This window comes from Chelonoidis abingdonii, chromosome 3 (assembly GCF_003597395.2).
Source record: "Chelonoidis abingdonii isolate Lonesome George chromosome 3, CheloAbing_2.0, whole genome shotgun sequence".
Classification (NCBI taxonomy): domain Eukaryota; kingdom Metazoa; phylum Chordata; order Testudines; family Testudinidae; genus Chelonoidis; species Chelonoidis abingdonii.
Window position 1 is genome coordinate 21825085 of NC_133771.1, and position 23513 is coordinate 21848597.

Genomic DNA, 23513 nt, shown 5'->3' on the forward strand with positions numbered 1-23513 from the left:
TTCCCTCCCTGAGCTTTTAAAAATCTGGTTTCCTGATTGGTCCTCTGGTCAGGTGTTTGGTTCCCTTTGTTAACCCTTTACAGGTGAAAGAAACATTAACCCTTAGCTATCTGTTTATGACAGGGGTAAATTTAGTCCATTAGCTCTAGTGTTTTTGCTGATACCAGAATGTGGCTCTTCTTGTGTACTTTAAACATAATGTGCCATTACTAGTATTGCGGATGAGCGAGAGGAAGGGACTGTTTGACAACTGGAAAAGAACCCCTACTGTTCTCTGGCAATTTTGATATTTGTACTTAAATGAAACAACCAAAGGGAATGGATGACTCAGCACATTTCAATGCTTCAAGTTAAGGACCAGAGAATTCATGCTGGCCAAATACCTCCTGGAGAGCAAAATAACTTACTCCCTCTTTCTCCCGCCTTCCACAGTTACAGTTGAGGGAAATAGATAGTTAAGTTATTAAGAACACAATTCTCTGCTACTGTGACATATACAGTACAGGTAGCATCTTGCTGATTCCCATGCCAACTGAGAGGTATTGCAAATGATTGAATTTTGCAAACTTATAAATGATGGGGAAACAAACAACAACAAAAAGCCAGAGTAATTCTTCAGTTCTGCCCCCAAGCAGCAATGCTTCATCATTTATAAAGATACACCATTAACGTGGCGCATATTAAAGCTGGCTAACTGATAGCTCTCGAAGTGATATTGTGGGTGAGGAATCACCATCAAGCGGGTGTGTTTCTAGTGGGGTCCCGCAGTGGTTCCTGGTCCTGTGCTATTTAACATTTTTATTACTTTCATAAAAGAAAACATAAAATCATCACTGATAAAGTTTGCAGATGACACAAACGTTTGGGAGGTGATAAATAATGAAGAGTACAGGTCACTAATTCAGAGCAATCTGGATCACTTGGTAAGCAGGGCTCAAGCAAATAATATGCATTTTAGTATAGCTAAACGTTAAACGTATACCTCTAGGAAAAAGGAATGTAGGCCATGCTTACAGCATGGGGGACTCTATCCTGGGAAGCAGTAACTCCAAAAAGATTTGGGGGACATGGAGGATAATCAGCTGAACATGAGCTCCCAGACTGATGCTGTGGCCAAAAGAGCTAATGCAGTCATAGGATGCATAAGCAGAGGAATCTCGAGTAGAATTAGAGAGGTTATTTTACCTCTGTGTTTGGCACTGGTGCAGTTGCTGCAGGAATACTGTGTCCAGTTCTGGTGTCCATAATTCAAGAAGGATGTTGATAACTTGGAGAGGGTTCAGAGAGGAGCTGAATCTATGTAGCTTAACAAAGAGAAGGTTGAGGGGAGTCCTGATCACAGTCTCCAAGTACCTCCGTTGGGAACTAATATATAATAATGGGTTTTTCAGTCTAGCAAAGAAAAGCTGTAACATGATCCAAGGGCTGGAAGTTGACGCTAGACAAATTCAGACTAGAAATAAGGTGTACATTTTTAACAGTGAAAGTAACTAACCATTGGAACAATTTACCGAAGGTCATGGTGGACTTCCAATCAGTGACAATTTTTAAATTAAGATTGGATGTTTTTCTAAAGGATCTGCACTAGAAATTATTTTGAGGAAGTTCTCTCATCTGAGTTATACCGAAGATCAGACTAGATTATAACAATGGTTCCTTCTGGCCTTGGGTTCTATGAATTTCTAGACTTTTCTCAGTCATTAGGAGGGCAACAAAGAATCCTGTGGCACCTTCGAGGCTAACAGCTGTATTGGAGCATAAGCTTTCATGGGTGAATACCCACTTCATCAGATGCTTGTCATGTGCATCTGACGAAGTGGGTATTCACCCACAAAAGCTTATGCTCCAATACAGCTGTTAGTCTATCAGGCGCCACAGGACTCTTAGTCTGAATCTGTAAAAAGCAACAAACACGACTACCCTTCTGATATTAGGAGGACGGTTCATGATCTTGTACCTATTTTCCGTGCCAATTTATATTATTTTTAATCAAAACAATGTGCTTTCATTGATCAGCACTTTCACAGTACAACCGCAGGTAAACTTAACTTGCATAATTATAATGACATACTACTTACTTTGTGGAACTTTAATAAGTTTTGTGGTGTAGTGGACAGGTAATGGATTGAGAGACCTGGGTTATGTTCCTACTAATGCCATGACTTGTTATGAGGCCTTGGACAAGTCACTTTACGTCTGTCCTCATGACTAAAATGGGAATGATTACACTTATCCTCTTGTATCAAGTGCTTTGAGAGCTACACATGACAAGCACTATATGGGCTTCACTGGAAAGACTCCCATTGAGTTCATTGGCTTTTGGATCAGGTCCTAAGAGCGCTAAATATTTGAGTAATACTGTATAATCTGACTGTTGCCGTGCTTTGTTTCAGCTGAGTCATCACACCGGCTTCCACTGTGTTTCAAGACAAGAAAAAATATTTTATTAAAAATAGGCTATGCGTATTCTATGCTTTCTTCTTCCTCGGGCAGAAAAAGGCCTATGTCAAATCTGGGTTCGGGATGCTACTTTTGTTTCCTTCCCCAGTGCTGCAGAAATCCTTCTGATGGGGCCCTGCAGAGATTGGGCTTTGTCAAGTTTGAGAGGGTAGGGCAGTGACCAGAAGGGTGAGTGATATCTATGCTTTGCCAGGTTCTCCCTCTACCAAATCAGAGGGATCCACATTTTGCATTGAAAACTTAATGCACTTTCTCCCTCTGCAGTTTGGATGGCCTTGGCCAATGGAGTGGGTCCTTGACTGTGGAACCTTTGAGAAGGATAGCTGCTGCAGGATTGGCTGGGCAACACATCAGAGACAGGAGAGGGAAAAGCCTCTTTATTATAATATAAAACTTTAAGAATTTTCGAGCCATCCTTAGCCAGGGAGATGTTTTTTAAACAATGGAATGTTTCCCATCAGTTGGCCTGTGAAGCAGAAGGAAAGAGGAAACTACCTGCTGTTAGATGTGGCTGTGGAGGGAATTCAGCTTTGGTGGAGTCAACATCTTGCATACATAAGAAGTTTAAAATGTTAGTAACTGCAGTATCAGTATATAATGTAGTTCTTCCTTCCTGGTCACTGCTGCTGGAAGTGCCTGAGCTGATACAGATCTGAAGTGACATTTAATACTTTGACCTGCTGATCTCTTTAAGTCACAGAAAATAAACATGTCTTCCACTCTCTGAATCTAATTAATGCATAGGCCAGCCCTCATTCATCCTCTGGTATAAGCCTGTAGGAGTCATGGAGTTATGTCTGGGATAAATCTGACCCATTATTTTTTTTTAAATGTTCAAATTGTGCAACACTGGTGAAGCCAAAAATTCAAAGTCAAAGCTGCTAAATCTGTTCTTTCCTTCACCTGTACCTGTGTGTTGCAGTGCTCTCCAATGAGTATGCTAGTATATATAATGGACAGCACTCCATAGTTATTCCTAAAGAAGTAAAAACTCTCATAATAAACAATAACTTGCATTTTCATCACATCTTTCCATCGCTCAGTTTTAGGTTTTAGTACCCATTTCTAGTACCCAGGCTTCATCAGGTCAAAGGATTTCACAAGCACTAATAAGTTTAGCTTTGCAATACTCTTGCATGGTAGGGCAGTATTACAGATGGAGAAACCAAGGCACAAAGAAGTTGATTGAGATGAAAAAGATCACTCAGGAAGTCTGTGGCAGAGCCACTAAAAGGAACCATCTTTCCCCCCAGTCCTTTGCCTGAACACTGATGTGAGTAGGAGTTGTGGCTGAGGTGAGTCAGTAAGGAATACAGGTGTGAGTCTGTTATTAGACTTTAGGGAGCAAAGCCTAAGGTATTATCTTTTCTTTAGGACACAGGAGCGAGAGAAGATACCAAATTGCCTTTTGATATCTCTGTAAAAGTGCGGGGGTCCCTTGAAAAGTTTTGAATATCTCAAAGGAATCTTCTCTTTTTTTAAGGAATGCAGACATAGTTTTTCTAATCTTCTTCCATTATTAATGTTAGTCCTTCTATGCATGTGCTTACTTTCAGTATAAACGAGTTTATAGACAAACTATCAAAAACACACACACTTTCCAGTTTTTGATATTCAGGCCCCTGGTACAAGGTTGGGAGACCGTCAGTTTACATTTGAATACTTAAAATTCAAAGATGCAAAAAAATTAATTGCTTTCTCCCCCACCTCCACGTAAGTATGAATTCCACACCAGTGGTGGATAAAATCATAGAACCATTTGCTATGCAATGTATGGTAGTCAAACAATATTTTTTTTTAGCCATAAACTTTATTGCCTTATGCCATTCAGTGGAGAGAAATATAAGAGTTTGTCTGCCCATTTGTAATCTGTCCAGCTCCATTTGGATTTATCTTGCCCTCTTCCATTGTATTGGCTGCTGCCAGTTTTGTTTCATTGGGTTATTTTTTTCGAACTTGCTCCATATACTTTATTAAAAATTATTAATATACCATATAATCAGATTCTGCCGAATATTAATTTTTGTGCCATTCGTGGGTCTCTTTTCTTCATTTCATACCTTTCATTCCCAAGAAGATTCATTCCCCGTAGATCTGATTTGGCTTCATTAAAGCCAGTGGCAGTGCTCCCACTGGCTTAGGACCCAACAAGTTTGGGAAGACTCCCATTGGTCTCAGTGGATTTTGGATCAGGCCGTTTGAAAGGAGTAGGATCTAGCCACATCCTAAGTAACACTCTACATCACATTTACTGGCCTCCTAATTCTATCTTTTGTGTGATGATATTATTTTAAAAAACAGATAAACTGAGTTCTAGCTTTGAAGTCAGTTACTGTGCTTTTTGGTCAGGGACTAGTAAACCTAGAAGAGATTATTTGGAAATGTTTAAAGGGCATTCACAGTTAGTCATTTGGAATATTTTTCCAGAATGGTACAGTAGAACCTGAGCGTAACGGACACCAGAGTTATGAACTGACAAGTCAACAACACAAGTTCAGTGGTTTGAGCATTGGCCTGCTAAACCCAGGGTTGTTAGTTCAGTCCTCGAGGGGGTCATTTAGGGATCTGGGGCAAAAATCTTTTTTGGAATTGGTCCTGCTTTGAGCAGGGGGGTTGGACTAGATGACCTCCTGAGGTCCCTTCCAATCCTGATATTCTGTGAAAAAACATTTGGAACCAGAAGTGTAACGAGGCAGCAGCAGCAACCAAAAAATAATAATTAAAAAAGCAAATACAGCACTGCGTTAAATGTAAACTACTTAAAAATGAAGGGAAAGCATCATTTTTCTTCTGCATAGTAAAGTTTCAAAGTTGTATTAAGTCAATGTTCAGTTGTAAACTTTTGAAAGAACCATAATGTTTTGTTCAGAATTACGAACATTTCAGAGTTACAAATAACCTCCATTCCCCAAGCATTTCTAACTGAAGTTCTACTGTATAAACAAATTAATTTCATAAGGTCATTGTCCTTCAGAGAAGAAAATAGAAAAATAATTGGAATACCTCAATACAGGTTGACTAATGTTTATTATATACTGTGACAAAGTTCCTTCTCTACCTTGGTGGGTCCTGTGCTTATTGGCAGATTTGCTCACCTCAGTGATCTTCCCCACAGTCTGGATCAGCTTCTCTTGTGTCTGATCAGGAGTTGGGAGTTTTGGGGGGAACCGGGCCCCACCCTCTACTCCGGGTTCCAGCCCAGGGCCCTGTGGATTGCAGCTGTCTATAGTGCCTCTTGTAATAGCTGCATGACAGCTACAACTCCCTGGGCTACTTCCCCATGGCCTCCTCCAAACACGTTTATCCTCACCACAGGACCGTTTTCCTGGTTTCTGATAACACTTGTACTCCTTAGTCCTCCAGCAGCACAGCCTCTCACTCTCAGCTCCTTGTGCCTCTTGCTCCCAGCTCCTCTCACACACTTCCTGTCCTCTAGCTCCTTCCTCCCTGACTGGAGTGAGCTCCTTTTTAAACCCAGGTGTCCTGATTAGCCTGCCTTGATTGGCTCCAGGTGATCTAATCAGGTTGTCTGCCTGAATTGGTTCTAGCAGGTTCCTGATTACTCTAGTGCAGCCCCTGCTCTGGTCACTCAGGGAACAGAAAACTACTCATCCAGTGACCAGTATATTTGCCCTCTACCAGGCTCCTGTACCCCACTGGCTTGGGTCTGTCACAATACATAATAAATATGTGTGTGTGTGTATATGTATATGTGTATATATGTATGTGTATATGTTTGTATATATGTGTGTATATATATAATATATATTTATTTTTATACACACACATACATATAATCAAATATCTGGGTGGTTTTGTTGGGTTTTCGGGTTATGTGGTTTTTTTTCTTTATCTTTGTATATTATCTGACTCAAAAAGTAATACAGAAACTAATATTAAAAATACCGTGGTCATTCAGCAGCATGCCTGGCTTATTTGAAAGCAAGACTTGAATTTGACATTGTTTTAGATTTCAAATAGGAAAATTACAAGTTCATTAATTTCAAGGAAAAAATGTTTATACTACAATTTATTAAACCTATTTCCCCCTTATTCTTGTGTTCATAAAAGAGTATTCATCCTGGACCAGGTCTTCAGTTGGTATAAATCAATATAGCTCCATACTGAATGTTGTATTTATACCTCATGAGGATCTGGTCCTATATCTTTTTATTTAAATTACATGGTATACTGCTACCTTGATATAACGCCACCTGATATAACACGAATTTGGATATAATGCAGTAAAGCAGTGCTCCGGACAGGGGGGGCGGGGCTGCATACTCCGGTGGATCAGAGTAAGTTCAATATAACATTGTTTCACCTACAACATGGTAAGATTTTTTGGCGCTCAGGGACAGCATTATATTGAGATAGAGGTGTAGTGTTTAGTGTCACCATCTGACTTTTGAGCGTTTACATATCAAGTCATTCAATGGCCCCTTTTGACATTGTCATTTCTGCAGTCTTGTTTAACAAACCTTTTGCTGTACCAAGAAACATAATTAAATGGTCTAAATTGTTTATTTGCTCTGCAGGGAAAAGGAAAAAAGGTTGTTAAAGCTTAACCCTTGGTAAGTTGTGGGGGTCACCTTAAGAGACTATTGCATCCTGCTAAACTTTTATGCTCTCTGTTTGTCAGTCTGATAGCTTCCTCTTAACTTTTTTCTGCCTCTAATAAATATGAATTTGGAATATTGCAAAAGTTTCATAAGGAATCAATTTATTAATTTACATCCCATGGTTTGCCATGTTTATGTACATTTAAAATCTGGGTGAATTGAAGGTAATTATTGAAATATGACATTGCACTTGATAAATGTAATGCACCTCTTCAGTACTGCTTACTAATGTCTATGTCCAAAGGTTTTGCAAAGGCATATCTGGAATTTTAAACTTTAATTATCTGTAGCCTACACTGGCATATGCTGTTACTCATAAATGGAAAATCAGGATGCACTGTTCTGTTGTGATTTCTAGCCCTCAGTCCATGGAATTGATTCACAGGCACAACTGGTTAGCTGGTAAGATTCAGGCATGTTAGGCTGGCAATGAGATCTCTCACAGGATGGTACAGACCTGATTCATCCTACAGATGGAATTTAAAATATGTATGCTGCCTAGTGTGACCAGGTGTCCGGTTTTTGACTGGACCACCCACTTGAAAAGGGATCACAGCGGCTCTGGTCAGCACTGTTGACCAGGATGTTGACTGTCCAGTTGATGGCGCCACACAGTGGGGCTGGCAGGCTCCTTGCTAGCCTCCGTGCAGCTGCCAGGAAGCTGCCAGCATGTCCCCACTCCGGCTCCTATGTGGAGGGGCAGCCAGGAGTTTCCTCATGCTGCCGCCACCGCAAGCGCCACCCTTCCAGCTCCCATTGGCTGGAAACTGTGGCTAATGGGAGCTGTGAGGGGTGGCACTTGTGGACAGGGCAGCACGCAGAGCCACCTGGCTATCCCTCTGTGTAGGAGCTGGAGAGGGGGACATGCCACTGCTTCTCGGAGCTGCTTGAGGTAAGCACCGGCAGGAGCCTGAACCTCTGACCCCCCTCCCAGGTCCCAACTCCCTCCCCCAGTCCTGATCCCCCTCCCGCCCTCTGAATCCCTCAATCCCAGCCCGGAGCACCTTCCTACACCCCAAACTCCTCATCCCCAGCCTCACCCCAAAGCCCGCACCCCTAGCTGGAGCCCTCATTCTCCCCCGTGCCCCAGTCCTGATCCCCCTCCTGCCCTCTGAACCCCTCAGTCCCAGTCCGGAGCACCCTCCTGCATGCCAATCCCCTCAGCCCCAGCCCCACCCCAGTGCCGGCAGCCCCAGCCAGAGCCCTCACCCCTTCTTGCATCCCAATCCACTACCTCAGCATGGAGCTGCCTCTTACACTCTGAACTCCTCATTTCTGGCTGCACCCCAGAGCCCGCATCCGCAGCCAGAGCCCTCACTGGAGTCCTCTGAGCCAGCCAGGTGAAAGTGAGTGAGTGAGGGTGGGGAGAGTGAGCGATAGAGAGGGGAGGGATGTACTGAGTGGGGGTGGGGCCTCAGAAGTGGCAGGGTGTGGGAGGGGTCCTGGAGGAGGGGCAGGGGGCGGGGCATGGATGTTCTGTTTTGTGCAATAGAAAGTTGGCAACTCTAAGGCTGCCCACTGTTCTTTGATTACTTTGCCATGTGGGTTCCACATGCCTCTTCACACACAAAATAACCTGATTCTTACCGCTATCTGGGCAAAAATTCAATGTGTTTATTGAGTTCAGGAGGGGAAGAAGTGGGAGCTTGGGAAATCTCAGGGACATAATAAACTATATTTACAGCATGTGCTTGATAGAATCCTTTTGAGTTTTCCACTAGTCTGTAAATGTGGACAAGTGACTGTAGGTGCAAAATGCAGATTAGGTCCCCTGTTTACATAATAGAGGCAAAAACTATAAGGTACACTTCAACTGAGTTCATAGCACCATAGTTATGATGCGTCAAAATGAAGCCTGCTTGCACGTGTTTCTGCTTAAGATACTTGCACTTGCCTGCACTTTGGCTATGTTTAAGGGAAAGAATAAAGGAGAGAGATCATCATGCTCTTGTATGTGCATACAGGTAAGAAATGAAAGTTAATTGAGGAGCTAATTATGATGATCATTTGTATAAATATAATATACATTTGATATATCTTATTTGCAAATCCTTTGCCCAGCATGTCACGGAAACCTATATTTCTCTTTAAGCCTGATCTGTTTGTTTGAGGTGTGTGTGTGTCAGCCTCCTTAAGCCTTTCCCATGTGTGAGAACATCATTGTATTCTGTATATGCTCCATTTAAATCCATCTGACATCTATGTGGGCTGCTTTCCATGCATGAACATGGGCGAGTTACATCTCTGCCTTCCTTGGTTGCTGGACTGCAGTTAAGGGTAGATTAAGTTTCTGTGAGCAAGAAACTTGTCTTTGTGATTCCTCAAGTCAGAATTGGGAGCCATGGCAGCCCTGGAAGGGGCCAACTGGAATCCATGCGACAAATGAAATCTGTGGGGTCTTGCTGTGCATCTCGGATTTAAAGTTTTTCATTTATAATTGCTCATTTCAAAACACCATTCAGCATTTTGATTTTGTCAAAACAAATTATCACGTGAATCTTGTTGCAAAAGTTCTCAGTTCTGAAACTGGAATGTTTCTAAAATTAAGTCTCTGGCAATTGTTGATTAGATTTTCACCAAGCTGGCTCAGTTCTAAAGCTCTTTGTAAATCCACTGCTGCTTGTGTTTCACCCTTCATTTATTCAGAGAGCTTCTCTCATCCTTTATGCTCTCTCTTCACACTTCCTTACACCCTGTGGGTCAGGTTTAGACCTTGTGTGTATATAGAAATCTCCAAACTAAATTAGACCAGTGGTCTAGCTATCTCAGTATCCTGTCTCCAACAGTGGCAAATACCAGCTGCTTAAGAAGAGGGTGCAAGAGACCTTATAGCTGGCAGTGATGGAATAACCTGCTGGGACAGGGTGCTAAGGTAGCACCCTTGGCACTGAGTATGCTGCAGCACAAAGAAAGGTGTAGGTTCAGCTGGGAGCAAGTAACCCCGGTTTCTGTTGGGGGGAGGGGATGACTGACACTTGGGTGGTAATTGCTGGGCTAATGAGACATTTGGCTCAGTAGCTGGGTGGATATATATAAAAAAATAAATTTGGGAGGAACAGTAAGTTAAGGGGAGCTCAGAGAATGAGCTGCTGGAGGAGAGAGGGGGCTGTGTATAAGTTACCTCCTGCTGTATATTTGTGATGTTCTGTTTTGCTTGGGAACCGAAGAATAAATGTACACGTGGTGAGCATTTCTTTCCTAACTTCAGTAAATTAGAGGGTGACTTATGCCCTGATGCAGAGGTATTTATATCCCTTCCAAAACTGTTTGAGTTGTTTTGTTCTGTTTTTTACTCTGTGCTCCCCCTGAAGTAGTCAGGTTTCCCTAGGTTGGGAAACATGGCTGTGAAGCCTGATGTGTTCCTGAGATACCTCTTTTTTTGGCAGGAACTGGATTGTGCAGTATGTGGGCTTGTCTATACGAATGCCTAGTTCTTGGCAAATGGGTGTAAATCTACCCCTCACTAGCATGTCACACACGAAGTGTGTGTGTGTGGACTCTTGCTGCCATGCACTAAAAATTCCACAGTGTGCTTTAATCTATTCCTGTTTCAAAAACAAGCCCTCGGGGTGTTGTTTTTTTGTGTCAAGTGGCTACTGCTAGATTTAATGGTACACTAATTTTTTTACAAACGTAGACATTCACTTTGATATTTTATTGGTACTATGGTTTTGAGATTGTTGTGAGTTCTGCAGTAAATCTGGGATTATTTCAAAGTATGCAGGGCTATCTGTTACCCCTGTTTTCCCAACTAATGTTCAGGCTACATATTAAAAAAACAATGCAGAAAAATTCAAAATACTTGAGTGTTATAGACCAAAAAGCTACCCATCTTTGCTGCACTGTGTGCAGGTGTTATGGTGATTTTAAAATGAACATTATTTACTTGTATTTTGAGCACAAAATTTCAACCACATAATTAACTTGGATGGTGATACTATATCCAATTCCATACTTCCTTTCTATATAGATAGCTTGGTTCTTTTGAAAGAGAGTGTGTGTGTGCGTGTGTGTGTGTTTAAACAAACCTACAGTTTGCCTCTGTGTAGCTTACCAGAGGAAATGTCAAGTTGTGCTGCAGCATTGCTATTGTTTATCAACGAAACATTGGGGCAGAACTCCAGATGGTGTAAATTGTCAGACCTCATAGCTAAATACCATGGAGAGAAAATACCAGATACTAAAAGGCTCTTTAATCTACCAGAAAATGACATAACAAGAACTCATGTCTGAAAGTTAAAGCCAGACAAATTTAAATTAAAAATAAAGCACACCTTTCTAACAATGTGAGTGATTAACAATTGGAACAAATTACCAAGGGAGGTGATGATTCTCCATCTCATGAGATCTTTAAATCAAGACTGAATGTATGTCTGGACAATAGGCTTTAGCCATGCAGAAGTTTATTGAACTAAATGCAGGGGTAAATGGGTGGAATTCTCTGGCCTGTCTTATACAGAAGGTCAGACTAGATGATATGATAGTTCCTTCTGGCCATAAATCCTATGAAACTGAGAGTTTATTTCTACTCCCCCAGTTTTTATGCCATCTGCAAACTTTATCAATGGTTTTGTTTTCTTCCAGGTCACTAATAAAAATATTCACTAGTGCAGCACCAGGAACTGATCCCTGCAGGACCCCACTAGAAACATCCATTAGATCAGTGTTTCCCAAACTCAGGATGCCACTTGTGTAGGGAAAGCCCCTGGCAGGCCAGACCGGTTTGTTTACCAGCCACGTCCGCAGGTCTGGCCAAGTGCAGCTCCCAGTGGCCATGGTTCACTGCTCCAGGCCAATGGGAGCTGCAGGAAATGGGAGCCAGCACATCCCTTGACCCGTGCCGCTTCCAGCAGCTCCCATTGGCCTGGAGCAGCAAACCGCGACCAGTGGGAGCTGCGATCGGCCGAACCTTGCGGACGTGGCAGGTAAACAAACCGTCCCGGCCCGCCAGGGGCTTTCCCTACACAAGCAACATCCCAAGTTTGGGAAACATTACATTAGATGATGATTTCTCATTTGCAAATACATTCTGAGGTCTATCAGCTAGCCAGCTCTTTATTTATTTAATGTGTGTCTATTTTATATTGTTCTATTTATTAATCAAAATGCTGTGCTCTACCCAGTTAAACATCTTACGGAAGTCTAAGAATTCCCATGAACAATGGTACCTTTATCAATCAAACTTGTAATCTAATTCAAGAAAACAAAATCAAAATATTTGTTTATGTTGTGTTCACTCCTTATCAATAATTGATTTGATATTTTTGAAAATATAAAAACCATAATAAAGAAAGCACAGTTGGGGACATCTGCTTAATATATACTTCTTCCTATTGATTAATCTTTGGAACTTGAGTACCCTGCAAATGGTGAAAGTTGATACAGCATATTGCATTCACTCAGGGTTTCTATTTTTCAACAGTTACTTGCTGGTATAAAGAAATTGAGATATGCTGCATGGTTTTTGTTTTGATGCTATTGGAAAAATCTGTGGAATGGACAAATGAGCAGTAGTACATTGCTCCAGGAGCATTTATCGTTGTGATAAACTTGGCAGATCATCCCACAATAAATAAAATTTAAATTGTTTAATTAGATAATATTTTGGTTGCAACAGAAGAGCTCCTAAAACTACATATTTTGGTCACAAACCAATGCACAGAATAAAACACATTGTCTTTCATTGATATGATATTCCTGCCTAGGAAACATTTGTTACCTTGTAATTGTGATGCATGAAAATGCTTTGCTTAGATTCCTTTTGCACTAAAAACAACAGCCCAGTCCCCCCAAAATCCTCCTTTACTGACAGACACCTGACTAGGTAAAGCTGCTGAACATTATGCTGGGGTATAGAAGTTTGAAATACAATAGGTAGTAAACTCCGCTGGCTTGGGGATTGCAAATGTTACCCTTAATTGGATGATTAAATTTGTCTACGGTGAAGCTGGGAGTGTGCTTCTCAGTGTGGGTAGACAGACACGTTAGCTCTGCTTGAGCTAGCATGCTAGATATAAGAGTGTAGTTGGGGTGTCATGGGTGGCAGCTCAGGCTAGCCACCTGAGCATGAGCCCCCCTCGACCCCCTTGTTATGTACTTGAACAGCTAGCCCAAGTTACTGCCTGTGCTACCCCAGTTATACTGCTATACTCAAGCTTGCTAGGTTAAGCAGAACTAGTGTGCGTCTGTCTACCCATGCTCTGGTTGTAGACGTACTCCATGTGTGTCCGTCTACTCAGCTGCATTGTAGACATAACCTGAGAGGCTTCCGTTTTGCACCACTTCTAGGGCTTCGGCATTGTGGCTTTTTGATCATGGGTGAGGTGCTATTCTCTGCTGGCTGTTACACTGCTGCAAATCTGCGTAACTCCATTGGAACTGAAAGCTCAATAAGCATTTTGCGTATAACTATTCTTCAGTTCACTACGGAATTTCTCTACTACTAACTACCAGCTGCTAACTATTCTCAGTTTGCTTTTTGTTGGTTAAAACCTTGACATGCTGTTGATTTCTGTTATTAAGAAGCTCACTTTGTGGCAATGGTTCTCATTTCTATCCTTGCAAGACATTTTTAAGTATCAGTAGCTATTTTAACAATTGACTGCACAGTATTTCTTTTATCTTGAGCAGGGGTGGTGCTTCTGTTTAGGTGACCTAGGCGGTTGCCTAGGGTGCCAGGATTTGGGAGAGCAGCGTTTTGCCGCCCGCAGCGGCAATTCGGCGAAGGGGGGTCCTTCACTCGCTCTGGGACCCGCCACCGAAGTGCCCCGAAGACCGGGAGCGCAGAAGGACCCCCCTCACCACAGAATTGCCGCCAACGACCGGGAGCACGGAAGGACCCCTGCCTAGGGCGCCAAAAACCCTGGCACCGCTCCTGATCCTGAGCAAGCGCTTATAATGAGCGTTCAGGGTGGGGCGCAGTTGCCTGCTTTTTATGAGTCTTATCTCTCTTCTCTGTCTAAAATAAACTTGAGGTAGCAGCTCCATTTATCAGAGGATAGAAATCTCCTTTGCCTCAGAAAGGCATTAGTCACAGAAAGGCATTAGGTGCCATGAGCTATATAGAGGATTTAACACAAAGCCTGACAAGTACCCTATAAACACTTCAAACTTTCACTATTCTTCAGCAGGTGATTAAAGTATGAGAATACTTTCATACTAGCTGCCCTAGTTGATGATGGGAGAGAATGTGTAAAAGCTCTGGACATTGTAAGATCGTTTTTTTCTCTTTAGTTGTTTTTGAGTTAATAAAGAAAATAGAAACTGGTTGAAAATGGATATTGGAAGCATTCAGAGAGGAAAATATCTGCTTTGAGGTTAACTTGATTCCTTGACCATAAAACACCTTAATGCATTGTATTTCAGAGTTGAAGTGTAATACAGGAACATTTCTCTGGGACCAGATACACTATATCTTTGGGTAACTACTTTCATCTTCCATCTTGCTGAAAGACAGGCTTCCTTTTTTGTAATGTGAGTTCAAGATGTTTGTCAAGTGGTGCCTAGAGTCCTTTTCAATATCTTTCTACCTCTCTACATGACGCATTTTTAAGGAGTGCTGTATAATTAAAGCATTTCGGTGGTATATATTTTTGCATCTGTTTTTATTTTCTCATAAATAATTGTTTAATCAAAAATCCTTTTTTTATTTTGGTTTGGTTTTTTTTTGTTTTACTTGACTTGTACGATGTAGCTCAGTTATATAGAATCTAGACATTTAGAAATGGACACATTTTTAACTTTTCCTAATTATTTTTTTCCAGGTGCTGATATAAACCTTGTAGTGCTTCTTTGATTATACAGACAGTATTGTTATGTGTTTGCATTGTAATTTTGCTATTGAACATCATGGGCTTGAATACATAAAATCGTGTTGAGTGAAGTCTGTTTAGATCTGTACAGTTTAGTAATAATACATTTATTTTTAGAATAGCACTTCTGTTAAACTTCAAACAGTCAGACCTAGCGCAAGCAATTAGCTAGAGATAAATGAAAAAGAAAGTGCACATTCAACATATTTTCTAAGGAACACCTCTTCGCAGGGCAGTGTATTTACTGTATAATACCTGAAGAATAAAAGGGCTAAAGTGAGAGCTTTAAAAACAAATGAAAATATGCAGCACAGAAAGAAAAGGAGGTGGAATAAACTTAGGTCTGATCTACACACAATTTTTGTACCTGTAAAACTATTTTGCTTAGGTGTGTGGGTATTTTTATCATAATAATTGTACAGGCACAACCCTTAGTGTGCACGCTGTTATGCTGATATAAAGGAGCCTTATACCAGGATTATTTCCCTTCCGGTGCCTTTATACTAGCATAACTGCAGCTACATAAATATGGCTGTACTGGTATAACTGTACTGGTATAGTCACTGCTGTACAGTTTTTGTCTGCAGAGAAGCTCTAAGTGGTGTTCTGCTGATAGCACCCACACTTTAAGTGCTACTGAAGGAAGACTTGCTGATATACCCTTAACGTCATGGTGCACTCTGCATTTTTAGTAGGCTTTATTCTGAATTTCTCAGTCACCAAAGGCTGGAAGTTTAGCCTGAGAAATGGAATTAGTGAACGTTGAGTATGGGTTTCACGCTATGTCCCTAAAAACAATAAATATTGTGAATGGAATTTTCAAAGGCCCCTCAGGGTGTTAGGCATCTAAATCACATTCAGTTTCAATGGGAGTTACTGCCGTGGAGTATTTGAAAATACTAGCCTGTATTTTTAAATAAGTATTGGTGATAATTAAAAAATATATATTATGGTGCGTCATCTTGAAATATACTTGAAAGCTGCTTCTAGTTTATAGGCATTGAGGTGCTGCATTGCCATCCCCAAGCAGCTACATGCATCCAAATAACATAACCTTTCGTGTGAAATAATTATGTTAATATAACACACAAGTTGCAAAATTAATCACCGAAAAGGCAGGAAATACCAAAGTTGAGGTTGCATGCACAACAGATTTCATGCAATCTAATGAGCTGCCAGCATGGACATAATCGAAAAATGTCTCATTCTTTTACTGGACCAAGAAATACCTTCACATTCCCAATGTGACACAAAACAGCTTTTAAAGAGATAAAGGAATGTTATGAAGTTTTAGAGAATGGAGTAGCAGAATGTCTAGTATCTACATCAGTATGATATGGAGAAATCATTGTGGTATTTTCATTCTGCGCTCATCAGTGGATTTCCCCAGAGCTAACTTTATATTGTCATTGGTATTTATTAGTATATAAGGTAAGTATAATTTATATGAGTTTTCAGACACAGTTAACCAAAGTCAAGAGGCTGGACAGGGAAAGCAGCTTGATCATCAATGGAAAAAGAGTTATTGCTTTCAGCATGGGTAGCAATGCACTTTTCATTGTGGTTACTCTCTCAGCTTGTCAAAATATACAGTACCCATGGTCTGTAGAATTGAAGCAGTTTGTTACTGTAGTGAAATAAGTTTTACAGAAATATCAGAGGTACGAGACATAAGAACATAAGAAGACGCAACAAATGTTTGTTTTATACAGAACTGCGTTGTGGTTTGTCAGTTGTTGTAAGATCAATATGAACACCCTTGTTTGTTTTTCTTGTCAGGTAACCCAGGACTGGCAGGCTATTACAGGACCTTCATACGGGCATTATACCATGGACTAAACCGGCGGTACCCAGTTTGGGTTGTGAGCCATGCTGGGCACTGCAAGCCCCCTAATGGCATGGGAATGACAGAAGGTACTGTACTGTAATTTGTAACATACACACATTTTACTATAGCAATGATTTGTCCTGCAAAACCTGTGATTATTAATAATATCACTTAACACTTCCATGGCACTATTCATCTTTGGAATGCCGTGCAGACATTCCTTCAGAACAGCCTTGTGAGGGAGAAAGTACTGTGAGTGTTTGTACTGTCATCTCTAGGCTCCTCTACATGCTGTGGGTTCACTAAAACTGATTTTAACTGATTTTAGTTTTATTGTCACAAGGGATGTGGACACTCTTAGTTCAGTTTAAAGCAGATTTATTTTGGTTTAGCATAAATCAATTAGGGATGGATTTAAGGTAATTGGAAATATTTTGATCAGAAACCAAAATTAAAATGTCTATACTGTGATTTGCACCAGTGCCACTAGATTTATCTTAAAACTGTTTTTAAATCAATCAGTGCAGTAGCTCGGTGGTTTGAGCATTGGCCTGCTAAACCTAGAGTTGTGAGTTCAGTCCTTGAGGGGGCCATTTAGGGATTTGGGGATTGGTCCTGCTTTGAGCAGGGGGTTGGACTAGATGATCTCCTGAGATCCCTTCCAACCCTAGTCTATGATTCTATGAACTTCAGTGTATACACAAGACCTCTGTCTTATAGATGGAAGGAGGGACCAGGGAGAAGGAGCACAGTGAAGGAGCCCAAGGCCATGGATGTAGTATGGCCATATCCAAAACCGAGGACAAGGGTTCCTGGCTCCTAGGCCTACACCCTGACCACTAAATGGTACTTCTCTGGTCTTAAATTACTTTCTTAACTCTTAGACAAACCTGAGTATTTACACGTGCACGAAGCAGTTTTCAGGATCAGGGGCTTAACAGCAGAAATGTTTAAGGTCACTTTCCTTACCATAACATTTGCATCTGAACTTTTGAGTCTTAGTATTTCCTTTTGTAATTTCAAGGTTGAAAGTGAAATCTGAAACCTAATGGTGTTTTTGTCAAATTGCTACTAATCATTCTGGTCAAATGTCAAACTCTAAGCCAAACATTAGTACTTTGGCAGTGGGAGATGAGAATTCTCCATGCTTCCAACTACTAGCCATACCATAATATGTGTTAGGATCTGCACTTGCTGGTAAACCTGCAACACCATGGAATTAATAAAAGTATAGAAAACTGTTGAGGGATAGCTACAGAAAAAAATTAATGAAACAATGCAAGTGTTTAACTTGCATAAACTTCTTGTTTATTTTATTAGGAGGAGGAAGTTTAAATCCTATCAGTGTGAATTTAAAATCTATTTAAAAATATTCCTCAGGCAGCTTTTTCAAGCTAGTCTTCTAGGAAATCTAAAAATGTTAATAATTTTTTTAAAAATTGTATTACTAAACTGATTTCTTGAGTAGGGCTGCAAGCTACACTCTGTGATAACGTGTTAAGAATGTAACAACAAAAATTCAGTTAATTTCTTATTAACCCGAGGGAAAATGCTAAACAGCTAGAAGTCCTCGAGTTAATCTCATTATCATAATCATAAACTGAGTGCAATTGGGAAACAGATGTTGGTCAGTGTTGGGAGAAAGGAGGAGAAGAGGAAATAATAAAAAGGTAATTTTTGAGTTATTAGAAGCTGATCCCCTTTCCTGCATTTGTTTATTGCAACAAATGCAGTGAACTAAATCATGAATTAATTGCAACTGCTATATCTGAAAACTGCAAACTAAAGCCTCAAATGATGGATTAAGAAAAGAGGAAGCCAGAATGAATCTCTAAAAAAAAAAATCGTTTGCGAAATGTATCTATGAATAACCCACCAAAGTGTCTTAGAGTCAGCACAAAGAAAATGCAGTCAGATCACACCTGCAAGTGTACAGTGCAAAAATATAAAATACTCATATTACACAATACACTCATGTTACACAATACACAGTTGAAAACTGAGGGAGGTGGGAAACCTCAGAAGAATGAAAATTTCCTATTCATTTGTCAGGATGCCAAAAAAAAAAAAAGTGTGTCTTCACTGCTGTGTAACATACACATGCAAGCACATTCCTCTCTCAACACTAGGGTATGGGTGACTTTTCCAGTGGTACTGAGTTTGACTTAAACATCCTTACTATTTCTTCATTATGTTCGTTCAGTTTTCAGAAAACAATATTTTATATTGTTTGCTCTTTTCCAAAGGGATCTAAAAGCCCATTACAAATTATGGGGCAAATTCTGACTTCCTGTGTAAGGCTCAAGTAGCAGGGTGCCTTGTTTGGCCCAGGGGAATGGAAGGCTCTCCATAGACTGTGGGTCAAAATGAGTGCAGTTGCCAATATGGTGTCTAAATCTTTTCTGCCCCTCACAAAGGGGTTTGGTGGGCACAAGTGATGGACCCATTTTCTATGACCCTCTTCCTCTGATGCCTCCTATATCAGCCCCCAACATACATCGTGCAGCATTCTGGATAATAAAACCCCTGAGGAACACAAATCTATAGGCACAGGCGGAAAGGATCCTGCTCTCTGCTGCTGCTATCTATTGGGCCCTGAATTTCTGGAGAGTGGAGTGCTAGAAACACAATTTAAGCCTATATAAATGCTGTAGGAGGATGGAAACCAGGTGGATAACTGACACACTGCACAGCAATGGAGGAAAAGGAGAGTTTGCCCAAGAATACTAGGGCTTAGATCATTTTTCTGTGGACTCTTTCAATTCCCCAATAAGAACCAACAACCTCTAGTTTTAAGTTCTCATCTGAAAGACTCACACAAAGAATTTCAGGAAACCCAATTTCAATACAGATGCTCCTCGGGTTACGCAAACCTGACTTACAGAAATCCACACTTACAGAAAAAGTTCTGTAAGCTTTTTTTCTTTTTTTTTTAATATTTGTCAGAGATACATTCCTGACTTATGCAAAATTCGACTTACACAAGGCGTTCTGGAACAGAGCGCATGCATAAGTCGGGGAGCGTCTGTACTTGGGAAGGGTGAAGGGATAAACTGATTATGCTAGTAATTAAACCTGTGGTTCAAGAGTCTTTCAAATCTGAGCATTAGAGCAGTAAAAAATGTGTTCTTTTCAAAACCTCACACATTCTCAGAAGAAAGTAGGCTCCATCCCCTTGTTGCTCAGCCTTTTACACATAGAGAACAAAGTCTACCAGAGTATTTGTCGCCTTAGATGAAAGATATTGTGGTCAGGCTGTGGTCTCTTAAAGAATCTCAGAAAGGATCTAAGGCTGTATTTTGCTCTGCTATCAGCTGTCTAATCTTTCCCCTCTTCCACAAGAGTGCAAGCAACATCTATGGTATTGCTTCAAGAAGTTCTACTTGATATCTTACATGCTTGTAAAAAGTTATGCTTTGGTGTAAGATTCCTTCGCCGATGTATCCTTTGAAATAGTGGTTCTTCATTCAGCTCTCCTCACACCCTCCTCCTGTTTGACTGCTTGTCAGTCACCCATAGGGACCAGTACTTGAAGACGAGACCTTACAGTAACTGAAGGTTCTTTTGAGATCAAAGAACCTTGTGGTTCTTGTCTGTGTTCTGCTACCTATCCTCCTTCCCCTCTGCTTCGGACCATCTTTTGGATCGTGACAGAGAAGGAACTGAAGAGGCTGTTGGTCTGCCCCTTCCTGTATCTCCTAGGTCGGGGGCATGAGGTGAGTGAGGACACATATGTGGCCCAATGGACACGGCTTGCAAAATTTCAAAATCCACGTGCTCCTGGCATGTGGAGTGCCTGCGTACGCCCAATGGAATACAGATCGGGCCACAAATCTTGAAGAACCTCCAGTTACTATAAGGTACGTAACTTTCTCTTCCCTTTTGTAAGTTTCATTCTCTGTGTTTGTTTTCCTAATAGTCTAAGGAGAGCTGACAGATGCACCAGTATTCTGTACTTTCGAATAAGAGATGCCGATGGTAACAAAATTGTTGTTAGCAGTGCATGTTGCTTAGCAATTTGATTGTGAATGGGATGTTAAATAACCCACCATATTTCTTTACATGAAGCCATAGCAGCAAAATCATATGGCATCTGGTAAAGGAATAGTCTCCTGTCATCCTGGCCTCCTGATATGGATTGAAGTGAAGCGGCTTAGCACTGACCAATTTGCATGATGCTCCCAGTTCGGAGGTAGATATGTTGAGTTTAACTGATTTAAGTTATATGTTTCTGAACGTTGAGTTTAATCAGTAATTCTGTATTATAATTCTACTTTTAGCAACCAGTTGTGCATAAATTATTCATAATTTTGACTTTCACTTAGCCAAAAATCAGTCTTGCCCCTTAGTCAAAAAGAGTGGCTCATCTTCCGGCTCAGCTGTTATAAAAATCCTTGTAGGTAGCACACTGCTGTCATTGTTCACTATATATAGCAACTGATGCTGAAATGTTTAAAATTGCAAAAAAGAGAGCAGCTTATGAGCACTTTTTTGGACACACTGTTTAAAAATCAACATAATCTATATATGCTGTATAAACATTGCAGAATCTTAAAGGTGTTGCTTTTTCTTTTGCAGTGCCTAATATTGACACTTTGACTCATAGTTTTCCTAATGGTTAATGTGCTTGAGTCAGTCACACAGATGCTACCTATGAACGGCTTCTTTGATAATGTCATAAACACTGACTACTTATTTATCCTGGCAGTTTTGTCTGCTACGTGAAATGTATTATGATTTTATTGGTGACTGCCTTTATGAGCTGTAAGTATTTGGACATCAGTTGGTTAATTTCAATTTAAAATACAGGTTTGTAAGAAACAAAGGGGAAAAAAGTATGAACCCAAACAGATCATAATTCAGATATAGCAATGTCTGCCTTTAATTTAAAATAAACAGTGAAAGTATACCCATAATTAGTTTATTTGTCCAAGTTTGTAGGGCTTCTTTTAGCATGTCACTATTAAAAGGGATTTGCATTACTTTTCTTTGAGATTTCCGGTCACATTTTGATGAGAAATGTAATCTTCTACAGCTCACAGAGTAACATGTTAGGCATTGAGAAAGTTTATTTAAACTACAAGTTAGTGCTTTTCCTATAAGAGGCTTTTAAAAATACATTGCAGCTCAATTCCCTGGCTGTCAAAACAGAGGCTACTGCCTGAGAATGGATGTCAGTTTGTATTTTCATAGGGATTAAATAGATGGGCCTTTGAATTACTAGCAAGACTAAATGTGGGTAATGATGGTGTATAACTGGCATTTAGGGAGCAAATAGAGTAAAAATGTGCAGTGCTTGATATATGGAAAATGTTTACGCTGAAAAGGAACAGTGGGTAATTAAGAAAAGAATGGAGGGAAATGGTTCTCCAGGAAACAGTTAATTACTGAAAGAGAATAGTACAGATACTTCAGCGTAACTTTGTAAACAACATGTAATTATTTTCAAATAACTTACTTTTAAAAAAATTGCAAAAGTTCACCAAAGATGCAAATAGGGTTTTCTTGAGGAATGAGGTACCACTGCATATGAGTAAGTTGTGGCAGAAACTGGCTCTGTTTATATCTTGAAATGTCCATGCTGCTACCAAGAAATACAACCTGATTCTGAACTCACAACATTGTAGCTTGGGAGCATCTCCATAATGTAAAACCTATTTGGGATCAGAATCTGGCTTAAAATAGTCTTTGCAGTCAAATTCCTCCTCTATTATTTTTCTTAAAATGAACTCGTATTGTTTGGAAAATGAGAGATGAATCCATTTATTTAGAAATGGAATACCCGCCATCTTAAGTAGTTCAGTGGCCTTTTGTTTACTTTGTTATAATTATTATCCACATTTTACAGGCAAGGATCTGGGGCACTGAGTCTTGCCCAAGGTCACACTGGACATCTGTGGAAGAGCTGGGAATTGAACCAGATCTCACGAGTCCCAGCCCATTGTCTCTGCTACCGTAGATCCTTTCTCCTGCATGCAAAGTGCCCATAGTGCTCCATAAATAATAACTAAAGGTGCAGACAGGATCAGGGTTGGTAGGAAAAAAGTCTCTTCTAAAGCATTCAGACTAAGTACTTGTTCATTCTTTTGAAACACTCCACTCTGCTTGGATTTTAACCCTGTCTTCAGATATATTTGTATAAATAAAGTAGACACACATAAGCAGCCGTGCATTACAATTGCATTCCACAAAGGTTTTTGATGACTTGATCAACAATAAGGAATAGTGTCCCAGGCCAGAATATGAATAAAAATCCAGTGTTTCTTCTGCCCAAAACCCCAAATGAAATTGTCTTCTGCAGATGCTTTTCTATGTTGCATTATAAGGTCAGAAAACTTCTATTTAGATTTTAAATCTTTAGCTTCTTTATTATTGGTTTATTAATTTGTGGTAGTACCCATAATATGTTAGGTGCTATAGAAATATAAAGTAAGGTATGATCCCTGCCTTAATGAGTTTATAATTTAAGACATAAAGTAGACAGATGGACAGGTGGTAAGTGGATGTTGGTAAAACAGTGTCTGATAGTCTATATATAAAACCATTATGTTATCTCCAGTCAACTATTGTATTGAAAGATGAATCTAGGCAAATTCAGACTACAAATAATGTTTCTTTTTTTAACAGTGTGTAATTAACCATTAGAACAGAGGTCGGCAACCTTTCTGAAGTGGTGTGCTGAGTCTTCATTTATACACTCTAATTTAAGGCTTCGCATGCCGGTAATACATTTTAACATTTTTTTTAGAAAGTCTCTCTATAAGTCTATATATTATATAACCAAACTACTGT

At 40.2% G+C, this 23513-nt stretch overlaps 1 protein-coding gene across 2 annotated transcripts in view; it reads left to right on the forward strand.

The window, feature by feature from the left end:
• Window positions 1-23513, forward strand: part of LDAH (lipid droplet associated hydrolase) — a 209023-nt gene that overhangs the window by 28882 nt on the left and 156628 nt on the right. For both annotated transcript variants that reach the window (XM_032770042.2, XM_032770043.2), the window contains exon 3: window positions 16673-16807. In XM_032770042.2, coding sequence (XP_032625933.1) covers window positions 16673-16807 — 135 coding nt within the window. The remainder of the gene's footprint in view (window positions 1-16672; window positions 16808-23513) is intronic.